This window comes from Corvus kubaryi, unplaced genomic scaffold, assembly GCF_017639235.1.
Source record: "Corvus kubaryi isolate FWS band 111438036 unplaced genomic scaffold, C.kubaryi_AGA036_p1.0 37398, whole genome shotgun sequence".
Classification (NCBI taxonomy): Eukaryota; Metazoa; Chordata; class Aves; order Passeriformes; family Corvidae; genus Corvus; species Corvus kubaryi.
The window spans coordinates 11,111,253-11,137,109 of record NW_024581137.1 but is presented as its reverse complement, the minus strand read 5'-3'; the positions used below and the strand labels follow the sequence as shown (position 1 = coordinate 11,137,109).

General features: G+C 39.9%; 1 protein-coding gene across 2 annotated transcripts in view; it reads left to right on the top strand.

The window, feature by feature from the left end:
• TRANK1 (tetratricopeptide repeat and ankyrin repeat containing 1) overlaps window positions 1-25,857 on the top strand; it is a 49,398-nt gene that overhangs the window by 6,646 nt on the left and 16,895 nt on the right. For both annotated transcript variants that reach the window (XM_042043181.1, XM_042043180.1), the window contains exons 2-15: window positions 3,204-3,338; window positions 4,416-4,539; window positions 5,527-5,677; window positions 6,668-6,786; window positions 9,747-9,830; window positions 12,577-12,715; window positions 13,134-13,265; window positions 14,980-15,147; window positions 16,940-17,095; window positions 17,455-17,706; window positions 18,582-18,758; window positions 20,181-23,054; window positions 23,659-23,858; window positions 24,320-24,457. In XM_042043181.1, coding sequence (XP_041899115.1) covers window positions 3,205-3,338; window positions 4,416-4,539; window positions 5,527-5,677; window positions 6,668-6,786; window positions 9,747-9,830; window positions 12,577-12,715; window positions 13,134-13,265; window positions 14,980-15,147; window positions 16,940-17,095; window positions 17,455-17,706; window positions 18,582-18,758; window positions 20,181-23,054; window positions 23,659-23,858; window positions 24,320-24,457 — 4,848 coding nt within the window. In that variant the 5' untranslated portion in view covers window position 3,204. The remainder of the gene's footprint in view (window positions 1-3,203; window positions 3,339-4,415; window positions 4,540-5,526; window positions 5,678-6,667; window positions 6,787-9,746; window positions 9,831-12,576; window positions 12,716-13,133; window positions 13,266-14,979; window positions 15,148-16,939; window positions 17,096-17,454; window positions 17,707-18,581; window positions 18,759-20,180; window positions 23,055-23,658; window positions 23,859-24,319; window positions 24,458-25,857) is intronic.

Genomic DNA, 25,857 nt, shown 5'->3' with positions numbered 1-25,857 from the left:
ACCCCCAAAAATTCTATCTATAGTTATATCCAGATACAGCTTTGACTTTTACCTGTGCAGTTAAGGCGGAGTAATAGACAATAGTTTTGTTTAATGCTCCTCACTCTCAACAGACTTTACATAATAGGCCCTCAGTTAGTCCACTGGTTTTGAGTTAAAATTGTTTATGCTGCAGGAAGATGTTGAGCAATAGCAGGACATGCTGTGCTAGTCTGCACGGCAATTCTTTTGGATCATTAACTTAGATGTCAGATTTGCATGCCCACTGTATCTCTTGGGTCTGCAAACTTGGGTGTAGTTGCTAAAGCCCTCAGCAGACGTCCCAGTTATTCAAAAGATCTACAGTTTGAAGGTTTGGCTGGGAAACTCCAGATCTGGAAAAGGATGAGAAATTGTGTTCTGGTGAAAATTCCTGTTGCCTGGAAAGGGGAGGGCATGCCGCCCTCTGGTCTGAAACAGGGAATTCAGTTCCAGAATTTCTCAGCACAGGACACGTTTGAAAGGCCTTTTAAAATGCTTGTTGCTGCTTCTGCTGTACTGTGGAAAGAACAATCTTTTAAATGTCTTGTAAATATCTTTTATTTGTACTTGTACTTTTAGTATATTCCAAAGAAAAGTAAGATAAAAGTATAATTCTGGGGGAAAAAATCACACTGAGCAGCAGCATAGTTTTCTTAAAAAAAAAGAAAAACCTTGAAATTCAGCCATAATTTAGAAAACCACCGGTTCACATGTATTCTTTCTTGAAGAAACTGCTGTGTAGCTGAACTATTTTGGTATTATTCTTGAGATAATAATTTCTCAAACTTTTGGATGATAAAGAATTGAAATCTGAAAGAATTACACAAAAGATGAGGTAGAACCATCTTTTAGCACTTGTTTTTTTTCCTTTGTTCTGTTGCTCTATTTTTTCCTTTTTCTCACCTTGATAATGCTCATACCATGCAGTGTAAAAGAAGTCCTGAATATGTTATGAGTACACTTAGTTGGCTGTCTGGAGAAGTAGTATTTTTAAAGTGTATGCTGTACATACGTTGCTCAGTAAAGTGATTACTTAATTTGCCTGGGATAAATGTAAAAATTACTCCTCTAGCATGACTGGTTGTTTTATCTCCCCCATGTAGATGGGACCTCTTTTTCTTCAATTTAATTTTTAGCCAGGATTTAATCTGTTCTTGGTGCTTCCCTGGAATTAGCAAGGTAATGATTTGATTACAGACATTAGCATGGACTGTTTATGTGTTTAATTAAGACATAACTTCTGACAGGTCATTTCCCAGTCAGTCTGAAGAAGTTTGGATCTGAGCTTTATGGTTGCACCTGGTTCTTCCGCTGTTGCCTCCTCAGAGTTGTGGGCTGCTGCTCTTTTGTCTGCTTAGTTCATTTTGAGCCTGACAAGTGCTTTTTGTGCCTGGATAGATGTGAAGGCACAGTACCATCCATAGTGTGCCTCATCATACCTCTGTGTTCACAAGACAGCCCCAATTCTCAGTGTTTCAGGCTCGTTATGAGGAATACTACAGAGAAAATACGTCAGTAATGTTTCTTGCTTTGTCTGTAAATTCATATACTTAAAAATACCTAGTTTGCTCTGTTGTCAAGAGATCTTGCAGATATTTTAGTCCTGCTTTCAGCTGGGATAATTTTCTACTCAGTAGCTGGTACAGTTCTGTGTGTTGGATTTAGTATGAGGTTAGTGTTGATAACACACTGACGTTTTTTAGTAGTTGCTGAGCCGTGTTTGCCCTAAGTCAAGGACATTTCAGCTTCTGATGCTGCCCTGTCAGCTGCAGGGGGACTCAGGAAACTGGGAGGGGACACAGCCAGGACAGCTGACCTGAACTGGCCAAATGGATACTCTGTACCATAGAATGTCATGTATATAAATTAGGAGGGAAAGCTGTCCAGGGGCTGCTCCTCAGGAACTGGCTGGACATTGGTCAGCGGGTAGTGAGCAATTGCAGTGTGCATTCATTGTTTTGTATATTCTAAGTTTATTATTAGTAGTATCGGTACTAGTATTTTCCCTTCCTTTTCTGTCCTGTTAACTCTCTTTATGTCAACACACAAATTTTACTTTTTTCCCCTGATTCTCTCCCCGATGCCGCTCGGGGATTGGGGGAGTGAGCTAAGGTCTGTGAGGTGTTTAGCTGCCTGCCAAGACTAAACCTTGACATTATGTTAGCAGGTTGCGAAGGTTACAGATTTTATGGGTTTTGTTACAGGCCTGTTAATACCTGGATAATAAGGAAATCTGTGCATTCCTATTTGGTGAATTAGTCTTACTTAATTGCACCGAGATTTGTGAGATTCATACAGGTTTTTACAGGTAATGGAAACAGCTTTTAATAATAAAATCAATCTGTGAAGAATGATTCTACACAACACTTTACCATTGGATATTTCTCTTGCCTGTTTCTAGTGTGCTGTTTCTCAACATGTAGCTGGTTTTCCTCTTGTGTTTGTTTCTTTCATCTAGCTGCCTGACCATGTGATTAGTTTTGTTTAATGACCCTGATTTTAGAATTTTAATGATGAAATAAGTTCAGTAAGTTACAGTTGAGTCTGGTTTCAACGTTTGTTTTCTTTGGCCGCTTCCTATTTTCATTTTCATAACTGTCTAAGTGTGATTCAAGGGCCTCACGCACCATTACTATACTATGTTAGAATATTTTCTTACAGTAATTAAGTTTCTAAGTAGTTTTGTATACATTGGATTGTTGAGTGTCTAGACAAAGGACCTGGACAAAAAAGTCATAAATAAAAAGCAAGTAAATGAGTTTTGTGTTTCATAAATTGAAATGTATAGCTTCATGTGTTTCTTAAGTATATAAATGCTGTTTGTTTTCTCAGATGTTTCCTCCTGCACTGAGTTTATGTGCACACATTGAAATAATTTTGAATCTTAATTTAAAAGATACAGTGTAAGGCCTGAGGAGAAAAACTGAAAAAAATGGGTGGTAGATCTGGTTAGCTGAAGTTTATTAAAAAATAGGTGGGAAGTTGACATCAACAGCAAAGATGAGGCTGTCATCTGAGTTCTATTTTACTGTTCCAACTGCAGCAAACAGAGAAGATGTGCTCTTTTGTCCTCCTTTTCAAATATGCAAAAACTAAGATAAAAATTTAAGTCAATTTTAGAGAAGAAGTGTCTAATAAGTCAGTGGTTTTGTTTTTTTAATTTTTTTTTTTGTTTTCCTTAGCATGGATCCCATGACATATGCACAGTTGAAGAGGCAAGCTGGGAACCAGGATTTTAAAAATGGAAATTACTCTTTGGCCATCAAAAACTATGATGAAGCTCTACAAACGCTTGGTTATTTAATGCAATGGGTCCCGTAAGTATTCTTGAATTGTGAGATGTAAACCACAAGACAAGCCTGAAATATGTTAAGATGTACAGTTGTACAGTTAACAAAACTCTATTTTTTGGCCTAACACTTGATATTCTTGTATCTTTTTATAGTTACCCTGTTCATTACATGTATGTGGGAGATTAATTAATGACTTAAATCTGAATATTTTTACATAAATTTCAATTACAAGTTAGTGCAATTAAAGCTCAAATTGATTTTCCATAAACTGCTCTGGTTTCTGTTAAATTACTTCTGTTTCTTAGTTGACATGTTGTGGATTAATCCTGCTGTGATTTTGCCATGTCCTGGCCTGTTGTTACATGAGTCATTTGATTATCTGTAAAATGATTCTTGCAGGTTGCTTTGTTCTTGTTATTTGGTCTTCTTAGTATTCTGAGGCTTGTTAAAAATAATTTTTCAGCAGAAAATTCCTTTGGGTGTTTCTTTCCAGATGTTAAGTGCTTCTCCTCAGTTAACATCAGTTGTTAATGTTATTAATGATTAAATAGCTGAGTATTATGTTGACTATTAAGTATTCATTACTACTGTATATTAACACTGCTGTTAACCTAACTTAACACCAGCCAGTCATTTATTTTAAATGTGGATTTTTCTGTTGACTTCACCATGTGGTGATAAGCTAAAATGCATTGAGGTTGTTTTTTGGTGAGTTTAGTACTCTTTCCATCCCACAGCTTCCATTCATGTGTCTGTTTTCCCCTATTCCCGGCTGCTGGCTTTCACTGAGCCATATGTAGGTGTATTGAGGTGGTCTGAACTCTTTCTAAATCCTCATACTTCATTATTCCGGTGGGTTGGCTTTCTGCTTCAGAAGAGACCAGGTTATCATTATGGGTATCACTAAGGTATAATTAGGATGTCTCTAAGACATTTTATAGCCAATATTCAAATGATCTTTATTATCTACAACTACGTTTTTTACCTCTAGTTTTGTTACGTGGGTGAATGTGTAATTTTTTCAGTTTTTTCATATCGCTAACTATGAAGTATGATCCTTTTTCAAGTGAATAAACAGTAATGCTAAAACCATATCTTTAGGTGCTCCCGGGACATAGCTGTGTTGTTGTGCAACAAATCAACTGCCCTGTACTGCCTGGGCAAATGGAAGGATTCAATGGTTTTAGCCCGCCAAAGCTTACAGTGGGATCCGGAGTATGTTAAGGTATTCAGATGCTTAAGCTGACAGTTTTTGCATGCCTTCCATGCTTTTTTGTTTTTTTAATAAAAGTGTAATTATCTTCTTTTGAGAGAGGTGCCAATGCTTTCAAGAAATGTAGCTATTAATATCCCAAACAAGGGTTACCTGTTAATAAGTCGCCAGTTCCTGGGAGTGGTACTTGGTGATTGTGGTCCTATTGTATTTCCAGTGAACAGAACAATACACTACACTTAGCTTGTGATTAAATACACATTGATTAAGTACACCTTGACTCAAATAGCCATCTGTTAGGAATAAGTTGGAGTTGTACAGTATTTATGATATGGAGGCATACTCTTGGATTGGCTTTTATGTGCAATAAACAGTCTTCTGGTCTAACCACTAAAGACTCCCAGAGGCTTTAGTAGAACGTTTTTGATTTAGATATGGTAAAATTGCATCCAAATACCCTTTTAACTTGTGCTGTGTTGCAGCATGCCAGTTATTTGATTTGAACAAATGAACTCCACTGTGACCCTGAGCCGGTACAACCTAATTCAGGGGTGCATATAAACACATTCAGGTGCTGTTGGCTGAAGAATATATGCAGTGTGGGAAATACTGCAAAACGCAGTGATGTGGAAACATAAATATATATTCTGGACCTTGTGACACGAAAAACCCCGGTCTTGTCCAGAGGAGGTTAACATACAGCTGCTGAAAGTGTGTCTTTCAACCTGTAGCTAATTTCCAAGCTTTGTATTTCAGGATTTATCACTTTTAGTATTCGTGATAATATCAGCAGAATATTGTGAATTTCAAGAGATTAGAATAGAATAGTTATTGCACTTTTTTTTTTTGGATCTGTGTATAAGAAGCTGTAGAAATAGTACTACATGTCATTTTTATAACATAATGTGAGAATATAAAAAAAAAATTACAACATTTTGTTCTGTAGTAAATATCTCTGAATATTTTCCCAATATCTTTTTGTTCTCCTTTTTTTTCCAGGCTTATTATAGAGCTGGCTACTCATTAATCATGTTATCAATGTCTTATGAGGCAGTTGCTATGTTCCACAGAGGTTTGGTTCTCCTGAATTCTTCTGCAGATCGAACTCAAATTGCTGAGTTTATAGCAGGAATCTTCATAAGCGTCAATGGTAAACTCAAATTAAGAGCTTAATTTTTCTAAGAGCCTTCCAGTAGTGATGACAACACTTAGTAGCATGTCCTTTGTGAGATCATTCCTTTGATCCTTCAGTGCCTCAGGTCCGTTTGAGGATTATGAGTATATTGAGGATGTGGTGAACTTGGTCCATTTTGTATACAGCAGATGCCAACAATCTCAAAACACTGCAGGGGAGCGAGTTGTCTCACAGGAACATTTCAATTATGGAATAGTTAGAAAAAGTCAAAATTTAGAGTCAGGGAGACAAAATTGGAGGTTTGGAGCTCCAGATCCTGGAGGCTTTAAGTGTATTTTCTCCAGACCACTCTGCTTTTCTTTTAGCTAGATAGATTTGAAGATAATTAGAAGATAGGCGGTTAAAACATTTTTACAGTGCAGTGTATTTCAGTGTGGAGGACTTTCCCTCAGCTAGTAACGGACAGCAATGGAAAGAGGAAATGTGACCTTCCTGTGGCACTGTGTGTGTTTCTTTGAGCAATGTCCACCCTAAGTCTCCCTGTCCTCCTCTCAGTCTCTCCTCTGCTTGCTTTTTAGTCTGTTTAACATGCTTCGTCTGATGGGCCTGCAGGCATGCCAGAAGATTTCAGGTTGTGCCTCTGCTGCCTTTTCTTGAGCCTGTAGCCCCATGTTAAGCCCCTTGATTAGTTGTTGCAGTCAGTATCTGGTTGACCCGTAAGTGGGAGACCTGCCATGAGGTTCGTTGAAGCCTCAATGTCTTGGGGCTTTGAGGTGTTTCCTGAGAGCAGGAATTAATTTTTTTGCCCTTGTTTAATGAAGTCTGGTGACTGATAACAGGGTGCTAAGTCAGTTGTGTGACCAGCATTTCTTAAGCCCCCACTGGGCAATCCCCTGGGTATTAGTCAGTGCTAAAATTATCACTGTGCGATGAATTTAGTTGGAGACTCCAACATTTGAAGTTCTGTGTGTACCAAATAGTTTTCTCTATTGCTTATTCTTGCAGATGACCGAATCTTGCCGCCAACTTTCCACCCTGCATATGATTACATTTTCAGTGCAAGTTTCGATGCACTGATTTGGCAAGCGGTGATAGAAAGGCTCGCCCAGAAAGGGAAGTGGCGGGTAAGTGTGTCACTGTGTCACCATGTCACCATGTCACCTCCCACTGGATGTTGGGCATTCATGTCTTACCTCTTCAGCATAAGCTCGTGTTACCTTTAAAAGCCAAAACTGTGAATATATGTTGCTGCCTGGTTCAAATGTCTTGATTTTTAAGACTTTGAAAAATGCTTTTAGTGATAAATAATTCCTGAAATTCCTTTCTGAAAGGGATACGATGGACTTGAAATCCTACTTGTCTCGTGCTGCTGTCTGTTGTCTCTTATAGTGCGACCTAGAGTCATTATTCAATTCAATAGTATTCAAATGAGAGAAACAGCCCTGTGAGCCCCGGGGGTGGAGAAGGAGAAGGAGGAGGTGCTCCAGGCCCAGAGCAAGGGGCTCCTTTGCAGCCTGTCACAAGCAAAGTGGAAGCTTCAGTTGGGGTTTATCAGGGAAAACCTCCTGTTGAGTCATAAGGTTCAGAAGGGACCCACTTGCTTTCCAGACTCCTCAGAGAGGTGCCTGGGTGTGGCTGGATCCAATCCTACTCCCAGACTTGGTGAATGGTTTATGTTTAAAGGATTATATATATGTAATCGAGCCTCTATACAACTTTGTCCCACAGGATTAAGGATGACAAACCAAATATATCTATATGAATAAAATAAATAACTTACTTAAATTGACAATGATAATGATCAGACTAAAATACTTTAGTCAGAATTTTTTACCTCACAGTATAGATAGTTATAGCAGCTAGTAAGTATAATGTACTATTTATTGAAGCAATATTGACGTGTAGGTATTAAAGATAGCAAAATAGTTATTAAGTAGAGATTGATGTTACTCACCCATGCCAGTGGCCATGGGCAAAACTCTTTTGCTCAGCCTCCAGGAGTAACCTTGAGGGGAATCTCCACTCAAGGGAGGAATTTACACGCACACTTCAGGAAGGGGTTTGTTAGAAGACCCTGCCTTTAAAAAGTGTTGACTGTGCTTTTATAGTATAAAGTGACTGTCAGTCATGTGTTTCTAGGCTGGCTGTGTCAGCTTAGCAGCTTTCGATAAGTTATCAGTAGTATCACCTGTTGGTTCCTTTATCAGGAACTTTGCTGCATCGTCACTGGTACCAGTTTCTGTCAGGAAACATTGTTTTTCACATCCTCAGAATGTGTAACTTTGGGATTGATGATTCAGGCGGGTCTCAGCATTCTTCAACACCATAAGTGTGACTCTCCCTTCTCTATCCATCACTGATAACTTTTACAATTTAGGTAAAGTTCAAGCTGTTTTACCACCATTTAGGGTAGAGTATCGTGCTACACAGCCTGTGGAGACACCATGAGGGAGCAGGCTTTTGACAGGAACCACAGCCTATGGAGGATCCACACTAGAGCTGTGGACTCACTGCAGCCCCACATTTCCCATCCAAGCCTCCTGCTGTGGGCAGGGACATCTTTCACTAGATCAGATTGTAAAGGGCCTGTCCAACCTGACCATAAACACTGTTAAGGATGGGGCATTCAGAGCTTCTCTGGGCAGCCTGTCCCAGTGCCTCACCACCTGTATCATAAAAAATTTTTTCGTTATGTCCAATAAAAACATACTCTCTGGTCAAGACTGTTGCCTCTTGTCCTGTCACAAATGCCTTGTTAAAAAGTCTTTTTTCTAAACCCCATTTTTATATTGACCTTATTGCAATAAGGTTTCTCTGAAACCTTCTCCAGGATGAATAACTCCAACTTTCTCAGCCTTTCATCATAGGAGAGGTGCTTCATCCCACTAATGATTTTTGTGGCCCTCCTCTGGACTCACTCCAACAGATCCATGTTTTTTCTGTGCTGGTGACCCCAGAGCTGGATGTAACATTCCAGCCTGGTCTCAGCAGAGTAGAGAGGTAGAGTCACCTCCCTTGACTTGCTGACCATGCTACTTTTCATGCAGCTCAGGATACTGTTTGTTTTCTGGGCTGCAAGCCGCATTGCTGGCTTTTGTCCTATTTTTTCATCCACCATTATCCCCCAGGTCCTTCTTCCCCAGTCTGTATTGATACTGGGGATTGCCCTGACCCAGGTGAAGGACCTTGCACTTGGCCTTGTTGAACTTCCTGGCGTTCCCCTGGGCCTGCTCCTCAACCCTTTCAGAGTCCCTCTGGATGGCATCCCTTTCCCTCGAGCGTTATCAACTGCATCACTCAGTTTGGTGCCATCTGCAAACTGCCTGAGTGATTGAGGGCACCCCACAGTCTGAGTGGTGATGTTTATTGGTGAAGATAATGAATGTACTGGTCCCAGTACAGGCACTTGAGGGACACCACTCACTACTGGTTTCCACTTGGACAGTAAGTCATTGACTAGAGCTCTTTGGGTGCAGCCATTCTGCCAGTTCCTTATCCATCCAACAGTCCAGTCATTAAACTCATATCTCTCCAATTTAGAGCTAAGACTTGTGGGGGACTGTATCAAAGGCCTTTCAGAAGTCCAAGTAAATGGCATCCATAGTTCTTCCCTTGTCCTCTGGTGAAGCTTGGTGGGTTTTCAAGGAGCAAGGCAAAGTCTTTTAGAGAAACTGAGAAAAAAGAAGAAAGTAGAAGAAGATACAATATTTATTTCTTGCTCTCTGCTTGGGATGTTGGTGTTAGCTGGAGAGTCTTGTACCCAATGTAAAGGTCCATTCCTAAAGCAAAGGGTTACTTCCAAGTGTTGGAAGTATTCCAAGTATTGGAGAATCTTTTAGAACCTAACCTTTTTACATGGTTTTTATTTCTGAGGAAACGTTCATCACTTGCAGCTTCCTACACTCTACTGTGTATTACATGAATTCAGGTGAAAATTAGAAAGGGAGATTCAGTTGGGATCTTATGAAAAGATCTGAAATACTGTTAGCCTGTGGTAGTTTTCCTACAAGATCTGATGAGGCAGTGAAAAACAAAGTTTTAAGTGTACTTATACGAGCGTTAATGTTTGGGATTTTTTTTTCAGTCTTGTCTGTTGTTGTTGTCTGAGAAGCAAGAGTTGCCCCATGATCTCAGAGTTAACCAGGTATCTCTGAAGAATCTCTTTGAGGTAAAGTAGTGTTTTTTATTTTTTCCTTGTATTTATTTCTTTTCTTCCTGATCACTTTAGTGAGAGATTTTCCATCTCGAACCAAGAAAAATACAATGAAAAGTAATATACAGACATTTTATGATTATGCTTTATCATCTATTCATTTGAAAATTTAACTTCGTGTAATGTAATATTTCTGAATGAAATTTAGTATTTCCATGGTGTATTAGTATTACAAAGGTGTAGTTGGCAGTTTTCTGTGAGCCAGGAGCTGCTGGGAGTTCACCAGCTCTGCAGCTCAGGAGCAGCCAGTTTCCATAGCAGTGACATATCAGCTTTCTAAAGGCATCTCACAATGTGTGTGAGAAATTGAGAAATTCCATTGGGCTTTACCATAGAGTCCTAGAATGATTCGGGTTGGAAGGGATGTTAAAGTTCCACCATGGGCAGAGGCACCTTCCACATCCCAGTTGCTCTGGGCAACCTGTTCCAGTGCCTCACCACCCTCACAGCAAATAATTTCTGTATTTCTTACAGTTTCTTCCCTGGCAGGAACTTTGGAAGATGTTAGCTGTAGGCTACACAGGACCTTTGCTTGGTGTTTACTGCCTGGCAAGTTAAGGTTTAAGGCGTATTTGTGGAATATGCTAGAATTTGCCATTTTGCTGTTGGAGTGCTTGTGGTACTTGTCATAATAATTTCAAATGGGTGCTTTTTCCATGATTGTATTTCAGTTAGGTGCCTGACAGAGTGAGCAGGAGTAATTCTGAGGGTAGTGCAAAGGAAGTAAATTCACATCTCTTCCCAGGCTTGTTTTTAGGGATAGAAGAAGAATTAGTGAATGGATAAATGCAAACGTGTCTTGGTTGGGTATCATTAGGCAGATGTGCTGTGCCAGTGCTAGCAGAGTAACTCCACTCTGGAAATGAAGCATGGCAACACAGCAGAAGACCCATGCAGAGGGTCTTAGCAAAGTATCTTCCTGGACAAGCAAAGCAAAATGCCTCATTGAGATAGGAAAAGCGGGCAGCCTTTCAAAATAGTACATCCTTTTTTTGTTGAACTGGCCCAACCAGTCTTATCTGTTCTGGTGGGTTTGTTGTGCACATGGCAAGCTGAAAGAATCAAGATGAAAAATCCCTAAGTGCTGATTCTCTTTTGTGAAAATTAGAAAATATGGCTTTCTGACAGCTCGAACTTCCCCTGCTGCTGCTACATTCTCCCTGTAATCTGTTATATTTTGATTTGATAACTGTGCTCAAAGAGTATTCTTGCCAGTCAAAATTTGGCATGAGGTATTAGAAAAAAAATATTTATTTGTAAACGTTGGAAGCATGTGTGAAAACTGCTATTTAAAGAGATGACTGGCACAAATGGAGAAGTTTTGTCTGAACACTGTTTCCGACCACCTCTTCATGTCCTGATCCTTCTGGCATATTGTTTCAATTTCCATCCTAGCTTCCACTGCACACCTCCAGAGTACCCTATATTGCTCTACCCCTTGTAGACTGTGCTTCATCTTCATTAAGTCCTTGCAAGAACATACTTTAAATTCAGCTGGCTTCTGCTCAGGCTGTGTGCTTTCTCAGAATCCCAGAATCATCGAGGTTGGAAGAGACCTTCAAGATCAACCCGGCACCACTATAATCTCCCCTAAACCCCAAGTGCCACATCCAGATGCCTGTTGAACACTTCCAGAGATGGTGACTCCACCACCTCCCTGGGCAACTTATTCCAATGCCTGACCACTCTTTCAGTGAAATTTTTTTCCTAATATCTGATCTGAATTTCTGCTGGCACAAGTTAAAGCCGTTTCTTCTCCTTATTTCACCTGGGACATGTGAAAGAGACCAACCCCCAACTGGCTACGGCCTCCTTTCAGGAAGCTGTAGAGCAGTGAGGTCTCTCCTGAGCCTCCTTTTCTCCAGGTTAAACACCCCCAGCTTCCTCAGCCTCTCTTCATCAGACTTGTGCTCCAGACCCTTCACAAGCTCCACTGCCCTTGTCTGGACACGCTCCAGCACCTCAATCTCTTTCTAGCAATGGGGGGCCCAGAACAGAGCACAGGATTTGCAGTGCGGCCTCACCAGTGCCAAGTAGAGAGGGACCTTTGCTGCCCTGGTCCTGCTGGCTACTCTATTCCTGACATCAGTTTATTGGATTAAGTCTAGGAGAGGCCACCAAGATGATCAGAGGAATGGAGCACCTCTCCTGTGAGGGAAGGCTGACAGAATTACAATTGTTTAGCCTGGAAAAGAGAAGGCTTTGTGGTGACCTAGTTGCTCCTTCCAGTACCTGAAGGGAGCCTACAAGAAAGATGGTGAGAGACTTTTTACAAGAGCATATGGTGACAGGCAAGGGGGCATGAATTCAGACTGAAAGTCAGCAGGTTTAGTTGAGATATTAGGAAGAAATTCTTTACTCAGAGGGTGGTGAAGCACTGGAATGGGCTGCCCAGAGAAGCTGTGGATGCCCCATCCCTTGAAGTGTTTGAAGCCAGGTTGAATGGAGTTCTGAGCAGCCTGTTGTAGTGAAAGGTATCCCTGCTGGCAGCAGGGATGTTGAAATTAGATGATCTTTAAGGTCCCTTCCAACCCAAGCCCGTTCTATGAAAGTCTGTGAAATAAATAGTTCCATTTTACAGTGAATATGGCTTGGTTGTTGTTCCACTGATTCTCGTCATGAAAATATGGAAAATATTAAAAAAGAAATGCTTTTTGTGTATGTAAAAATAATGTGTTGTAATTGTTCTCTTTGCTACCAGACTTCTGAGTTGTATGGTCGCGGTGAGAAGCTGCAGGAGGTAGCAGAGTTAGTCAAGTGGCTGATTTCTATTGGGGCCAAGGCTGAGTCCATCGGAGTGTATCCGCTGCATGCTGTTATCAGACTGTGTATCAAAGCAAGTGAGTGACATCTGCAGCTAAAATAAAACAATGCTGGCTTTTATCAGAGAACTGACAGCTAGACCTTTTTAAAATTAAAAGAAAGTCCCAACAACTCAGGTCAGGTCATCTAGGTATAATCTTGCACATGCCAATAAAGCACTTGCTTAGAAATGTTGTAAACACTCTATTTGATCACCCATGCCTGATAGTGGTGGAAACCTAATATAATTGTTCTCTTCTGTGGTTTGAAGCAAAAGTGTGATTGATATGGCTCTTCTGTAACCCAAATATATCAGCTTTAAAAAAGGTACAGTGTTTCTTCCTGCCATCTCAGTGTGGAGCAACAGTTTGTGTGTAATAGATTTGCATCTTGCCACTCCATAGGGGAAAAAACCCCAGGATCTGTTTCTTTAAGAGCGTTTTTTTATCATTTCAGCAAAGAACCGTCTGTTCAGATGGTTGCTGACTTGGAGGCCAGAGCTGAAGGAGAGGATCAACCAGAAAGACAGAGATGGACAGACCCTGCTGCATATTGTGGCCTCTTCCAGTGAATATTCACAGAAACGCAGTACGTACAATTTTCTGTGTGTGTGTGTGTATTGTTTTGTTTTCATATGGCAAAATCTATAATGGAAGAAAGTTTCAGACCCTGGTGTTTACTGTTTCATGCTAAGGAAGAAAATGAGAAAGTATCTGAATGTAGACCTGTAGTGGCAACTGATAATTAAACATTTCAAGAATTCTTTTTTAAATTTGTGTGCCTTATGTGTGACCATTTCCTCTGCTCTTTGGTTTGGCTGGTTAGGATTTTCTCACAAGTATGCTGCAGTTTTTAGAATCACAAAAGTTACCTTTTGAATTTTGATGTGCCCTTAAAATCATGTTAGACCACCTGGAGGCCTGAAATGAGGAGTTTTAAATCTCACAGCAAAAAGCTGTGAGATGAACATTCCTAATAACAATGTTGTGTCAAAATTGGGAACATATTGGGAATTTATTTGCCACAGACATATTCAAAGAAACAACAATTTTCATTCATTTATATACATTATAACATCCAACAGTTTTTTTATAGACACTCCCAAAAGCCCACCCAATTTCTTGCATCATGGTATAGGTGTTTTGTTCCTCCTAATTACCACCAGAGCATCTCATCTATCTTTGTTTAATGGATAACCCAAATTTTATCCAGCTAAACAGTGCTTTATTATTACATTTGCTGTCCTGGTTAGACAATTACTATCGATTAAGTTTTCTGGGGTGTGTAAGCCTATGAATTGGCTCCATTACTGCACCTTCAAAGTATTAATCACGTTTTCTGGATTGTATAGGCCTTTGACTCCTTAACTCTCTCAAGATACCTTTCTTGTTCGATGGCATTTAATTCTTCTCTAGTTACATGACACCATTAGGCAATCCTTTATTGAATTTTGTTCTTCAACTATTAAGTTCTCTAAGGGGCATGGGTCCACAGAGTTTCTTTCAGTGAGGTAATTTCTCAGGGTTTTCTACTGACACTCAGCCAACACAGATCTAAATTAAAACCAACTAAAATGACGCAGTCAAACATTCCTTACCTAAGTAAACATAGTTCATTACAAAATTTTTAAAGGATCACAAAATTCCTGGATAAGTAAGATACAACTTGCTGTCAGGCCTCTCCTGTTCCTTTAAATAGGTTAAAATTTAAGACCTAGATAGCAGCCTTGTCAGAGGAGGAAAACGAAATGCTTTCCTTCACAGTTTCTGTGGCATTTATGAGCCTAGCTTTTTCCCTTGTATTTCTTACTCTGCCCACGAGGTGGCAACAGGAAGCAAACATCAATGCCTAGGTAACACCAGACTTATGGGTCGATGTTTAAAATTTATTTAGTAATATTCATATGGTATTTTTTATAAAGAGAGTATATATTTTAGTATGTAATTATTTATTTTATTTTGTATCTTTATATATTGTATATATTAGTAGAAAACATATAGCTTTACATGTATCTATTAGTTTATTTCTTTATAGCTATATATTATAAATATTATAAACCCTAAAATCATAGAATACAATCATGGAATCATTAAGTTTGGAAAAGGCTTCCAAGATCTTCAAGTCCAACCTTCGACTGATCATCACCCTGTCAGCTTACGACACTGGAAAAATTTAGACTTTTTAAAGTTAAAATTGTGCTAGAAATTGTGCCAGGTAATTAAAAATAAAAAGGAAAACAGAACAAAACTCCTGAACAATGTGAATTATTCTTCCTCTAATTTTTATTCATGTATTGCTTTAGGACAAACAGAAGATGTGATCATGCTCCTGAACTTTGGGGTTGATCCCACTGTTCCAGATGCACGATCCAGATATGTCATAGATATCTTGAAAAAGAACAAAAACTTTGATGCTGTAAAAGAAGTCAGCAAGCACATTGAGAAACACACTTCCTCTGGGAAGCAGACAGGTACTACATACAGTGTATGCTTTTCCTGTTTTAAAATTATGACCTTTAGGTACAAAATTGTTTTATTTCAAAGAAGTAGTAGTGGGTGTGTTTTATGTAATTTTCCCTGTGAGTTGTCACCGTGATCTCCTACCAGTCAATAGCAAACGTTTTGTCCTTGCCTGAAGGCAGCTGCTGTCCAAGTGATGTTCAAATCAAGCTTGGCATAAAGCAAAGATTTTAGACTACATCTCAGTTTTCATGTGTGTATTGCATATACGTTTATTGGAAAACACTGGGTTTCATTGTGCTTGCAGCTTACGGCTCCTGGCAAAGAAATTCCCACAGTTTTTTTCTTTGCCGTGGAGATCTCTACTCTGGAGAAGGTTTTAGCACAGTGGTTCTCCATTAGGAGGTTAACACCAATACCTCTGTGGTAATGATCTCTTTGGTTGGCATTTCAGGTTGCACAGCCTGTCTTCTGTGGCCAGGGTTTTTTTTTGATTTTGGGGTTTTTTTGGTGATGCACAGCCCACAAGAGTTTTCTAAGCTTAGTACAAATGAGAGGCTGGAGATTAAGCTCCAGCTTCACAGGGGCTTAACAATCTGAGGTTAATCCTTCTTTCTAAAAAGATGACCAGCCTTGTCTCTCTCTTTGTCCTAAGAGGTAAAGCTACTGTTTTGTTTGGTCTTTCATGTATCTGAATTCCTTAAGGCATTTAGGAAATTCAAGCCAAGTTTTTTGGTGTTTATTTGAGGGCATTTACTGGGACATCATTTAAAATCTGCTATTTCCCATTACATACCTATCTCTTAAATTTGCAGATAACATTTTGGTGTGGTGTATATTTTTGGCTTTGTTTTTTTAATTTTAAGAGGACAAATTCTTTTATGGCTGTATTTTTGAAGTGACACTGAGGAATCAGACAAGCCCATTAAAACTGTGCTCTGCAAACATTACCAGGTTTAGTCATCTACTCTAATGATATAATTGTGAGGCAGAATTTTCCTGCCTGCATACAGAAGCTATTACAGTTTTCAGCCTAGTGAATTATGGTAAACAGAGCCATGGTTTGACCTCAGCTGGCAACTAAGTACTGAGCAGCCACTCACTCACTTCCCCCTCCCTCCTATGGTGGGTTGAGATAAGAACAGTTTAAAATTTGAAATAAAGTAGGTTACTACCATTCCTATTATTATTAAAGTTATGAAATGCAGAAAGAGGAATAAAACCCAAGAAACACGAGTGATGCACAGTACAATTGCTCACATCCCACTAGCCGATGCCCAGTCTGTCCCCAGGCAGCAATGGTGCCTTCATGGCCAATTCCCCATAGTTTATATACTGAACATGACATTCTGTGGTATGGAATATCCCTTTGACATTTGGGGTCAGCTGTCCTGACCATGCTCCCTCCCAGCTTCTTGTGCACCTGCTCTCTGGCAGAGCATGGGACATGGAGAAGTGCTTGTCTCAGGGTAAGCACTGCTCAGCAACAACCAAAACATCACTGTGCTATCAACAGTATCCTCATCCTACATCCAAAGCATGGCGCACCATACCATCTACTAAGAAGAAAAATAACTCTAGCCCAGGCAAAACCAGGACAAGAGTGTATTTGATGAAAGTATCAGATTTCCTTTGGGGTCAGAAATCCATCACAGGACTGGCATTGGCAGTAGAAGTTTCAGCCATCTGTTTTTAATCTGCCACTACACATTTCTTAGAGCCCTGGGATGTAATGCATTACAGTCTTGCCCTGAAAACATCCTGGCAAGGAAGTGGATTTTCAATTTCTGTAATGTTTTGCAGGAGAGAAGGAAAGTGCCACAGCTGATACAAATTCTCTCCAGGATGTTGTGGAACAGTTTGTCCAGTTTTACAGGTGTGAAAATGGAGCACATAATAAAAATGTATTGAAGGAAGATGCAGTTAAGCAATTTCTGAAATGGCTGTCTTCTGTGAAAGGTGCAGTGAGTTCCCATTTCTTCCTTTCACAAAACTTAATTGCTGTGAAAATTGTGCTTGATGCTAACATACACTTATTGCCCTTTTACCCTTCCTTCTCTTATCTCTTTCTGTAACTTTTATGACTGGAATAATGTGCTTTTAATTATATTTAATGTTGTGTTTTGCACTCAAAACCAATGGAATATGCACAGAAATTCATGGTGCATAAAAATGTTCAAACTTTCTTGGATAGAAAGATACATTTTGCTGTTCCTTACTTTCAATTTAATGTGTTAATTATTCTGAAATTTGTTTACAGTGAGGTGGATTTCATTATATGGCTTTGAGTGAGTTACATTGTCTTGACTGTCTTGTAGAAATCCCTGAAGAAATCTCATGCAACATCTCCAATGCCTGTGCTAACAGCTTCATAAAACAGTTGCTGGCGAAGCAAATGTGGCATAAAGTTTTGCTGCTGCTAACAGGGAAAGCCAGTGGGGAAAATCCATCAGGTGGAGGACTCTTCAAAACCTGCAGTCTTTCAGATGTTGACATTGGCAGCATTATCCAACAGTGTGAAAGATCGGATACACAAGTGCACCTCATGAGATGCTTGCTTGAACGAGGAGGTGAAAAACTGCAATATTAATGTGCTATAAGAGATCTAGTATGTTATTTGACATGTTGGGAGCAAGATGGTCTCAGAAATACCAACACATGGGGTTTTTTGTGGCTCTGTATAAGTGCAGCAGCTTGTTGGAGTGCAGTGCATTGGCTGCATCTGCTGTGTGGGACATGGGGAAGCTAGTAAGGCTACATGGGTGGAAGATGTTTATCAAATGAAGTTTGTCTGTTAGGGTTGGTAAAAGGCCAAGAACTATTGTTGCTCCTGCGCCTGTAGTTTGTTTTGGGCATTAATTTCTATGTCTTCAGCCACAATATTGTCCTGACAGAAAATGTAAGACACAGTCTTTCAGTTCAGTCTGCTGTTATGCCACAAGGAATGGACTACTTAATTGATTTCAAAGGCATGACCAGATGTCTTTCTTTTTTTAACTAGTGTAGACATCATCGTACTTGTTTTGCATGAGCTTATTCCTAGGATCACTCTGGCATATTTCATTTAATCTTATAGCTTGATGTTAGCTGTAAGCTATGGACACATGGTCCTGTTGAAGCCTTGTGAATGCCAGAGGTGCAAGGAGGCTTCTTGTTTTAGTCAGTGGCTGACTGACTTGGAGAAGATATGTTCTGGCCTTTATGTCTTCCTATCGCAACAGAAGGACTGTTTGCTCCGTTTAATGGGAGACAAAGGGCAATGCTGAAGATCTTCTTAGTCAAAAAGTGTTTTAACAGAAACATGTAAAAAGCTGTGAAAAAAAGAAGCAGCTTACTGTCACCTGCCAGGCAATCAGCATCTGACTGCTTCTGTTCAGAACTTTCTGTAGTTAGCAGATCAGTGTATCAGTTTTAAACCCTGGTATTTTCCTGTCCTTCACACCAGCTCTGCCTGATGGGATTGGAAGCAGTTCTGAAATACCACTAAAAATATGCCTCAGAAAGAATTTTTTTGAAGTGGTGTATTTGCTGCTGACCAAAGGCGCAGACCCTCGAAACCTCTCCATTACACAAGGAGATACTCCTTTGCATGCTGCAGTTTTCATCTGTTTAAATAATAAAGGTAAGGCTTTTGCTGTTGACAACATCCCCATTCCTTCCCTGCCCCTTCTGCTGCTGCAGGGACAGTGGATCAGGTTGTCTTACTGTGTCTCACTCAGCCCCCAAAGTCTGCAGGCCAGAGGATACACCCAGTCTTTGTTAAGCTGATGTGCTCTTGTTTGTGGCGGTGGTGGCTGGGACTGTGAGGAGAGGTAATGGCAGCTCAGGTGACACGGGGGAGTCAAGGAAGGCTCCTCTCTGAAACCCTGTAAAATGAGTGCTAGGTGGGAATGTGTGGGGTGGAAGTATGTTGGAAGAAACAAAGGTAGAGTTAGAGCAATGGCAGCAGACTTTGGAGGAAATCCAGCAGTGGCATCTGAAATCTGTTTATCAGTTTTTGTTCAGTCATAAATCAAGCGAAGTTTTCTTCAGGGGAGAATTGAGTGAAAGAACTGTAGGGCTTATGTAAAAATATAAAAAATTAAGACGAACTGTGAAATTAAGCCCCCAAATCAGGTTTGATTTTAACTTAAAAAAAAAACCCAACAAGACGTTTTTGAGTTGAAGGATTAAAATAATTTAAAATATTGGATTTATTCATTTTTAAAGCACAAACATTTCATTGAATGGCTTTAGAGATATTAAAAGCATAGGTAATGCTGGTTGTCATTTTTAAATCAAAAGATTAAGAAGTCCCATGACAATATGTTCTCTTAAGTATTTTTCACTGTGTAAAGTTTTTGATGTGCAATTTCTTTACAATGATTTTGTCATGTCACTGTTTTACAGCTGGAAAAGAAATGTTTCACATATGTTGTCTCATATAAATCACATAGATTATCTGGGGGAAATCCAGAAAGCTGTAGAATATATATGTATTTTCTTTCCCCTCAGGGAGGTAGCTGATCTTGTTTTGTAGGAACTTGCTCCAGGGACCTCAAATATAAGGAAATAATTGGGATTTCCTGCAGGTTATTTTATTAAAGCAAAGTTATCTGCAGCAGATTACTTCTGGGTAGCATATTAAAGTGAACCAAATGACCCCAGAGCACTACCTCGAGCTGCTGCTTGTCTGGATGACAGGTCACCAGTGTCCCTTGGGTAGCAGTCAGGGCTGATGTTGGAAAATGAACAAGTCTGTCTGTACCCGGAGGTTAAAAAAAGAATGAAACTGAATGATGCTATGGGAATAATTGCAGCACTAGGGATTTCTAAAGCTTTGCTGCCTTTGTATTGTTTTCCCTGAATCTTGGGAAAGCTCAGTTTTGAGCTGTTTTACATAAGCATATTCTATAAGCATGAAATGTAGATTTTGTTTTTCTTTTTAAAACAAATTTATTTTAATTTAGTAGCAGCAGAAAAAGAAAGTATTGAAAATTGTTGACATGCAATGCAGCCTTGTAAAGCAAGTTAGTTTATTTTCTGTTTGTTCTTCTGCTTTCAGATGGCACTGGTTTAAACATCCTGAACTATCTACTTGACCTCTTTGCTTCAAGACCATCTGACTTTCCATATCTTAATCCAAACATACAAGATGAGAATGGAAATACAGTGATGCATATTGTTTTCCAGAAAGGATTTTCAAAGCAGACTAAGAGAATAACAGAGTTATTGGCAAAATTTGACATTAACTTTAACATAAAAAACAAATCAGGAAAAGATGTGATGCATAGAATTAAAAAAAAAGATCCGCTGCTACTTGCCTGGAATAATGCTGCACAGGAGAAGAAGAGGCACCGCCAAGATAGAGCAGGGCAGTTGGGTAAAACATCTAAACCCATTCCAGCTTCTGAGATTTCACAGTCAAAGAGCACAGGGCATTCTTCATCGGGGTTCTCATTAAAGGCACCATCTGGCAATGCAGTGCATAATGATTTAAAAACCCCATGTTCTGTAAAAACAAGAAAAGATCATTTGGGAAAGCAGGAAACAGAAGGAATGACCAGCTCCTTAACACTGCAGGAAAGTCTTGTGCAGGCAATCACAGCTTTAATTCAGCAATTGAAAGTGAGTGACACCGTGAAAAAGGATCATCCTCTGGTGCAAAACCCATCGTCAACCCAGACTAATTCGGAAGAGGGAAGGAGTTCCTCACTACCTTGTGAAAGCATAGCTCATCCTGAAAGAAAAGGGGATGACTGGGAGAAAAAGAAGGGAGCAGGGGAATTTAGTATGGCCCTGCCTAATGGAGAGAAGGAAGAACCAGAGGAGGAAAAAGGGAAGAGTCTGGATATTGAGGCATATGTGCAGTTTGATAACATGACTTGGGAAATAGAGTGCACTCCTGAAATGCTAAAGACTTTGAGCAGCAAAGCTGTGCCTCATTATCTGAAAGCTAAAACTATAATGACAATTAAGCGGCTTGGCAATGGGGAATGGTCTAGGGGCCTTCAGAAGCCACTGAAACACTTGAAAGCTGATATCCAGCTGTATGAAGCCAAACTGGGCAAAGGTGCGAGAATGCTATGGGAACTTGCGATTGACTTTTCTCCTCGTTGCAGCGAGAGCCCAGAAAAGATCATGGAGACAGAACAGACAAAAAGTCATTCAGAAAAATCAGGTAGAGTTTACACAGAAATAATTAGAATTTGGGCCATTGTTCTTGACCACTGCAAGCTGAACCGTGCCTTAGAAAATATATGTATTTCCTACAACCGTGGCTTGTCCTGCATTTTGAGGAAAAAGCTCAAGGGTATAAATGAAGGACATCAGAACCACAGTGTGACAGCACAGAAGCGTGTTCCACGTTGTTATGTTGAAGACATGGAGGCAGAAAAATCAAAAGAACATACCATGCCTGAGTATTTCCCTCCAGCTAGTGCAGCAGAACTGGAATACAATATAATGAAATTTCACAGCTTCAGTACTAACATGGCACTTAACATTATAAATGATGTGCAGTCTTCTGTTGATTACCCTTTCCGAGTTGGGGAGTTGGAGTATGCAGTAATTGCTCTCAATCCAAAGCCTATGGAACCAATCATTTTAATTGGGCGAAGTGGGACAGGGAAGACGACTTGCTGCTTGTATAGACTTTGGAAGAAATTCTATTCATACTGGGAAAAATCTACCTTGGCAGAGGGACCTCTGCTGGAGAGGCAGACATGGCAGCAGAGACAGTGCAGTGATGTTGAAAAAGCTAGTTCAGGGAAGGAAGAGAGTGAACTAAAACACGAGAGTGATGATTCAAGTGAGGAGCAGGTGAGTGATGAGCAAGACCAGGACAGTGAAGGTGAAAAGGTTTCTGTGGGCACAGCTGGTGCAGAAATGAATTCGTGTGGTGTCCATGAAGAAGACCAAACATGTGGTGCAGAAGCATCAAACGGGCTGGAGCACCTGCACCAGATCTTCGTAACAAAAAATCCTGTCTTGTGCCGAGAAGTTCAGAGGAATTTCATTGAACTTAGCAAGTCTTCCAAGGTGACCAGTCACTTCAAGCCTCTGGACCCAAATATTCACAGGCTACAAGACATTAAAGATGAAAATTTTCCACTGTTTGTCACCTCCAAGCAGTTGTTGCTGTTACTAGATGCATCCATGCCTGACCCCTTTTTTCCAAGAAATGAAGATGGAAGTCTTAAAAGAGTCATTGTTGGTTGGAGTCCTCAGGAAGACTTGGTTGTTCCAAATTGGCAAGATGAGGATGAAGAAGCTAATCTTGAAGCAGAACATGGTGATGATGGAGGAGCTGCAGATGCATGCTCTAGGGAAAGTGATCCTTGGACTTTTGTGACTTACAATGTATTTGCAAATGAAATATGGCCAAAAATGATAAAAGGTAAAAGCTTGTACAATCCAGCACTGGTTTGGAAAGAAATAAAATCCTTTCTGAAAGGCTCTTTCGAGGCACTGAGTTGCTTTGGGGGCAAGCTTACTGAGGAGCAGTACAAAAAGCTAGGCCGAAAGAGATCACCAAACTTCACGGAAGACAGGAGTGAGATCTATCACCTCTTCTGTCTTTATCAGCAGATACGATCACAGAGAGGTTACTTTGATGAAGAAGATTTGCTGTATAATTTATCTCAAAGACTTTCAAAGCTCAGGGAGCTGCCGTGGTCCATCCATGAGTTTTATGGTGATGAGATACAGGATTTCACGCAAGCTGAGCTAGCCCTGTTAATGAAGTGCATCAATGACCCTAATGCCATGTTTCTAACTGGTGACACTGCCCAGAGCATAATGAAAGGAGTTGCTTTTCGTTTTAGTGACCTGAGGTCACTGTTTCATTACGCAAGCAAGAGCTCTGTGAACAAGAAGCAACGTGTTAGGAAACCGAAAAGGATATATCAGTTGTACCAGAACTACAGGTCCCATTCAGGTACAGTAACAAATTTATTTATAACTTCCGCCTGTGCTCTTCAGATGTCACTAATTATTGAAGTTTTCTACTGGCCAATTCAAAATCAGTCTCTCTGTGGCCTCTTTTTCAAAAAGATTAGATGGACAGCTTTTTCTGATTTGTCAGTTCTGTTTTTTGACATCTCAACTGGAAAACCAAAAATGAATGTTTTTAAAATTTTCAGTTTTTGAACACTCATGCTTACTGCATGCCTCAACAGTGTTTGTGTGAGGGAAAATTTAACAAATGATCAGACCTGTTTCTGTTGTCTTACCCTCAAAGCACTAGATTTTGCAGCATTGGTGTGCTGCTTCTGCTTTTTTTACTTGTTTCTCATTTGTGACCTTTATTTTGTGAGAATGCTGCCATGCGGATGTAGCATGTTTTCTGATCTTTGGAGGCCCAAGAATGACATCCACTCAAATTGGCAGAAACATAAATTGAAGCTTACAGCTTCAGTCTTCCCTGACTAGTGTTTTTGTTGTTGTATTTCTTGATTCCAAATTTCTAACAAAATCTTGTTAAAAGTGTCTTTTCAAGGACTTCAGGCTGAAGTTTAAAACCTGTATTCTGCTTTTTTCAGGCATCCTCCGTTTAGCATCTGGAGTGGTTGATTTGCTCCAGCATTATTTTCCAGAATCTTTTGATCGCCTTCCTCAGGACCGTGGTCTCTTTGATGGGCCGAAACCTACGGTCTTGGAGTCCTGCAGCGTTAGTGACCTTGCAATTCTGCTGAGGGGCAACAAAAGGAAAACACAATCCATAGAATTTGGGGCACATCAGGTTTGCTTTTCTTAGGCTTTTTGCAGATTCTGCCAGTTCTGTTGCTAAATAATAATTTTGTATGAACTGCCCACAACTTTCTTTTTTAAGCCCTTGTCTCACTGATAAATCAGGCTTTTTAAACTTAGGAACCTTTTTTGTGTTGGTTTCTCTTTCTTTTTAATACGTCTGGTACTTTTTGTTCTTTTTTTGGCATGGGGTATTGTCTGACCTGTTCCTTTCTAACTCCAAATTTTCTTACACCAGATCTAAAACTGTCTGCACATACCACGCATTTGTCAGTCTTCTAGTGGCAGCTTTGTGACCTTTCTTGTGGAGTGTGCTGAAATATCTCTGTGAAATGTTGTCTGGTTTTGAGAAGGCTCTTGTATTATCATAATGTTTGTCTTTCTCTGTGCAACTGTTTTTTTTCCTTCTTTTTGTTTCCTAATATGGTTTTTTAATAATGTATTTTGTGGCAGGTGGTATTAGTGGCAAATGAAACTGCAAAGCAGAAGATACCTGAGGAACTTAGTTTGGCACTTGTACTGACAATTTATGAAGCAAAGGGCTTGGAATTCGATGATGTACTCCTTTACAACTTTTTCACAGATTCAGAGGTATTTAATTATTCACCATTTTCTGCATTTTTTCTAAAGTCGATCTTATTTGTAGTCTAATTGGTGTTGCAGCTGGGAAAGGATTCCCTCTTCTCTGAAAACAGAGGTCATAGGTTTATAAATTGAGAACATGTTTACTTAAGTGCTGCATTTTCCGCCAGGCTTACTGTTACAGTTTAAGGGAGAGCCTTGGGGTACACACAACATTGCACCCACACACACACACACAGACACACGCATACTTCTCCTGCACACCAAGACTACTGCTTTGCCCTTAGCCAGGCAAGTATTCCTTACTGAACACACCTGCAGATGCTCCATGTACCCATGACTGAGTTGCTCTGCGATTAAACATTCAGTGTGAACAGCCCTGCTGCAGATGTCCTCTGCCTCTACCCCTCAAAACAGTGTCTCATGTGGTTTTCAGCAGATGAAAACCACTAGAAAACTGAGGGCAGCTTACTGGTGGCTCTTCACAGAGGTTAGTGAATGTTATGTGATGAGGGCAGAAGGAAGGAGCTTGAGGTAAATACTGGCTGTCATTTCTCAAAGTTAGATTTGGTTCTGGTGATGCAAGTTGTAATCAGAAAAACAACAAGCCATTTTTCAGAATTTAGCAGAATCACTTTAGCAGAGTTGAGTTGTGTAGAGCATTTTAGCTTAGACTAATGTATGTCAGGCCTGCAGAACTGTTTTCATACAATTCTTCCATGTTCCTGTGACTCATGAGTAATTGAGTTGATTTGAGCAGCTAAACAAGCAGTCAAGAAAGCAGCTCACCCTGAGTTTTTCTAGTTTAGAAAAGCTGAATCTGTGAACCGTTGTAAGCACAGCAGTGTGGCTGTGTGCACTTTGTAAAGTGTTGGGTTTTCTTTTTATTTGTCTTGAAAATGAGATTTAAGAAGAGTCTTGTTTCAGGAAGCAGATGTGACTGAAGAATCTAGAAGGCAAAAAAGCCAAATCCCCAAAACACAGCAAGCTCTTGAGCAAACTGATATCTTTAGTTGGTTGTCACATTACAGTCTATGAGGGCTTAGGAATGTTTTCATTGTTGATTTTTTAAAATCTTAACTTCAAAATACATTTTGCAGGAAAGATTTCCTGCTTTTATCCCTCATGGGAAGACAGTTAACTTGTTTGGTGTTGCTCAAAGCTCAGAAATATATAGATTGTAAAAATGTTGTTATGGCGTTACCATGAGTATTTTTTATTTTGTGCCAGAAACTTGGCAGTATTTAATTGCATGTCAATTAAATACCAAAAGGGAGAAATGAACATAACTTAGAATATAGTCACGATTTAAAGGTTATTAGTTTTGCAGGGGATGAGGAACCTGCAGAATGGTGTGATCAGGAGCTGGCATTTCCAACATGTCATGAGAGTGCACAGCACTGATCTGC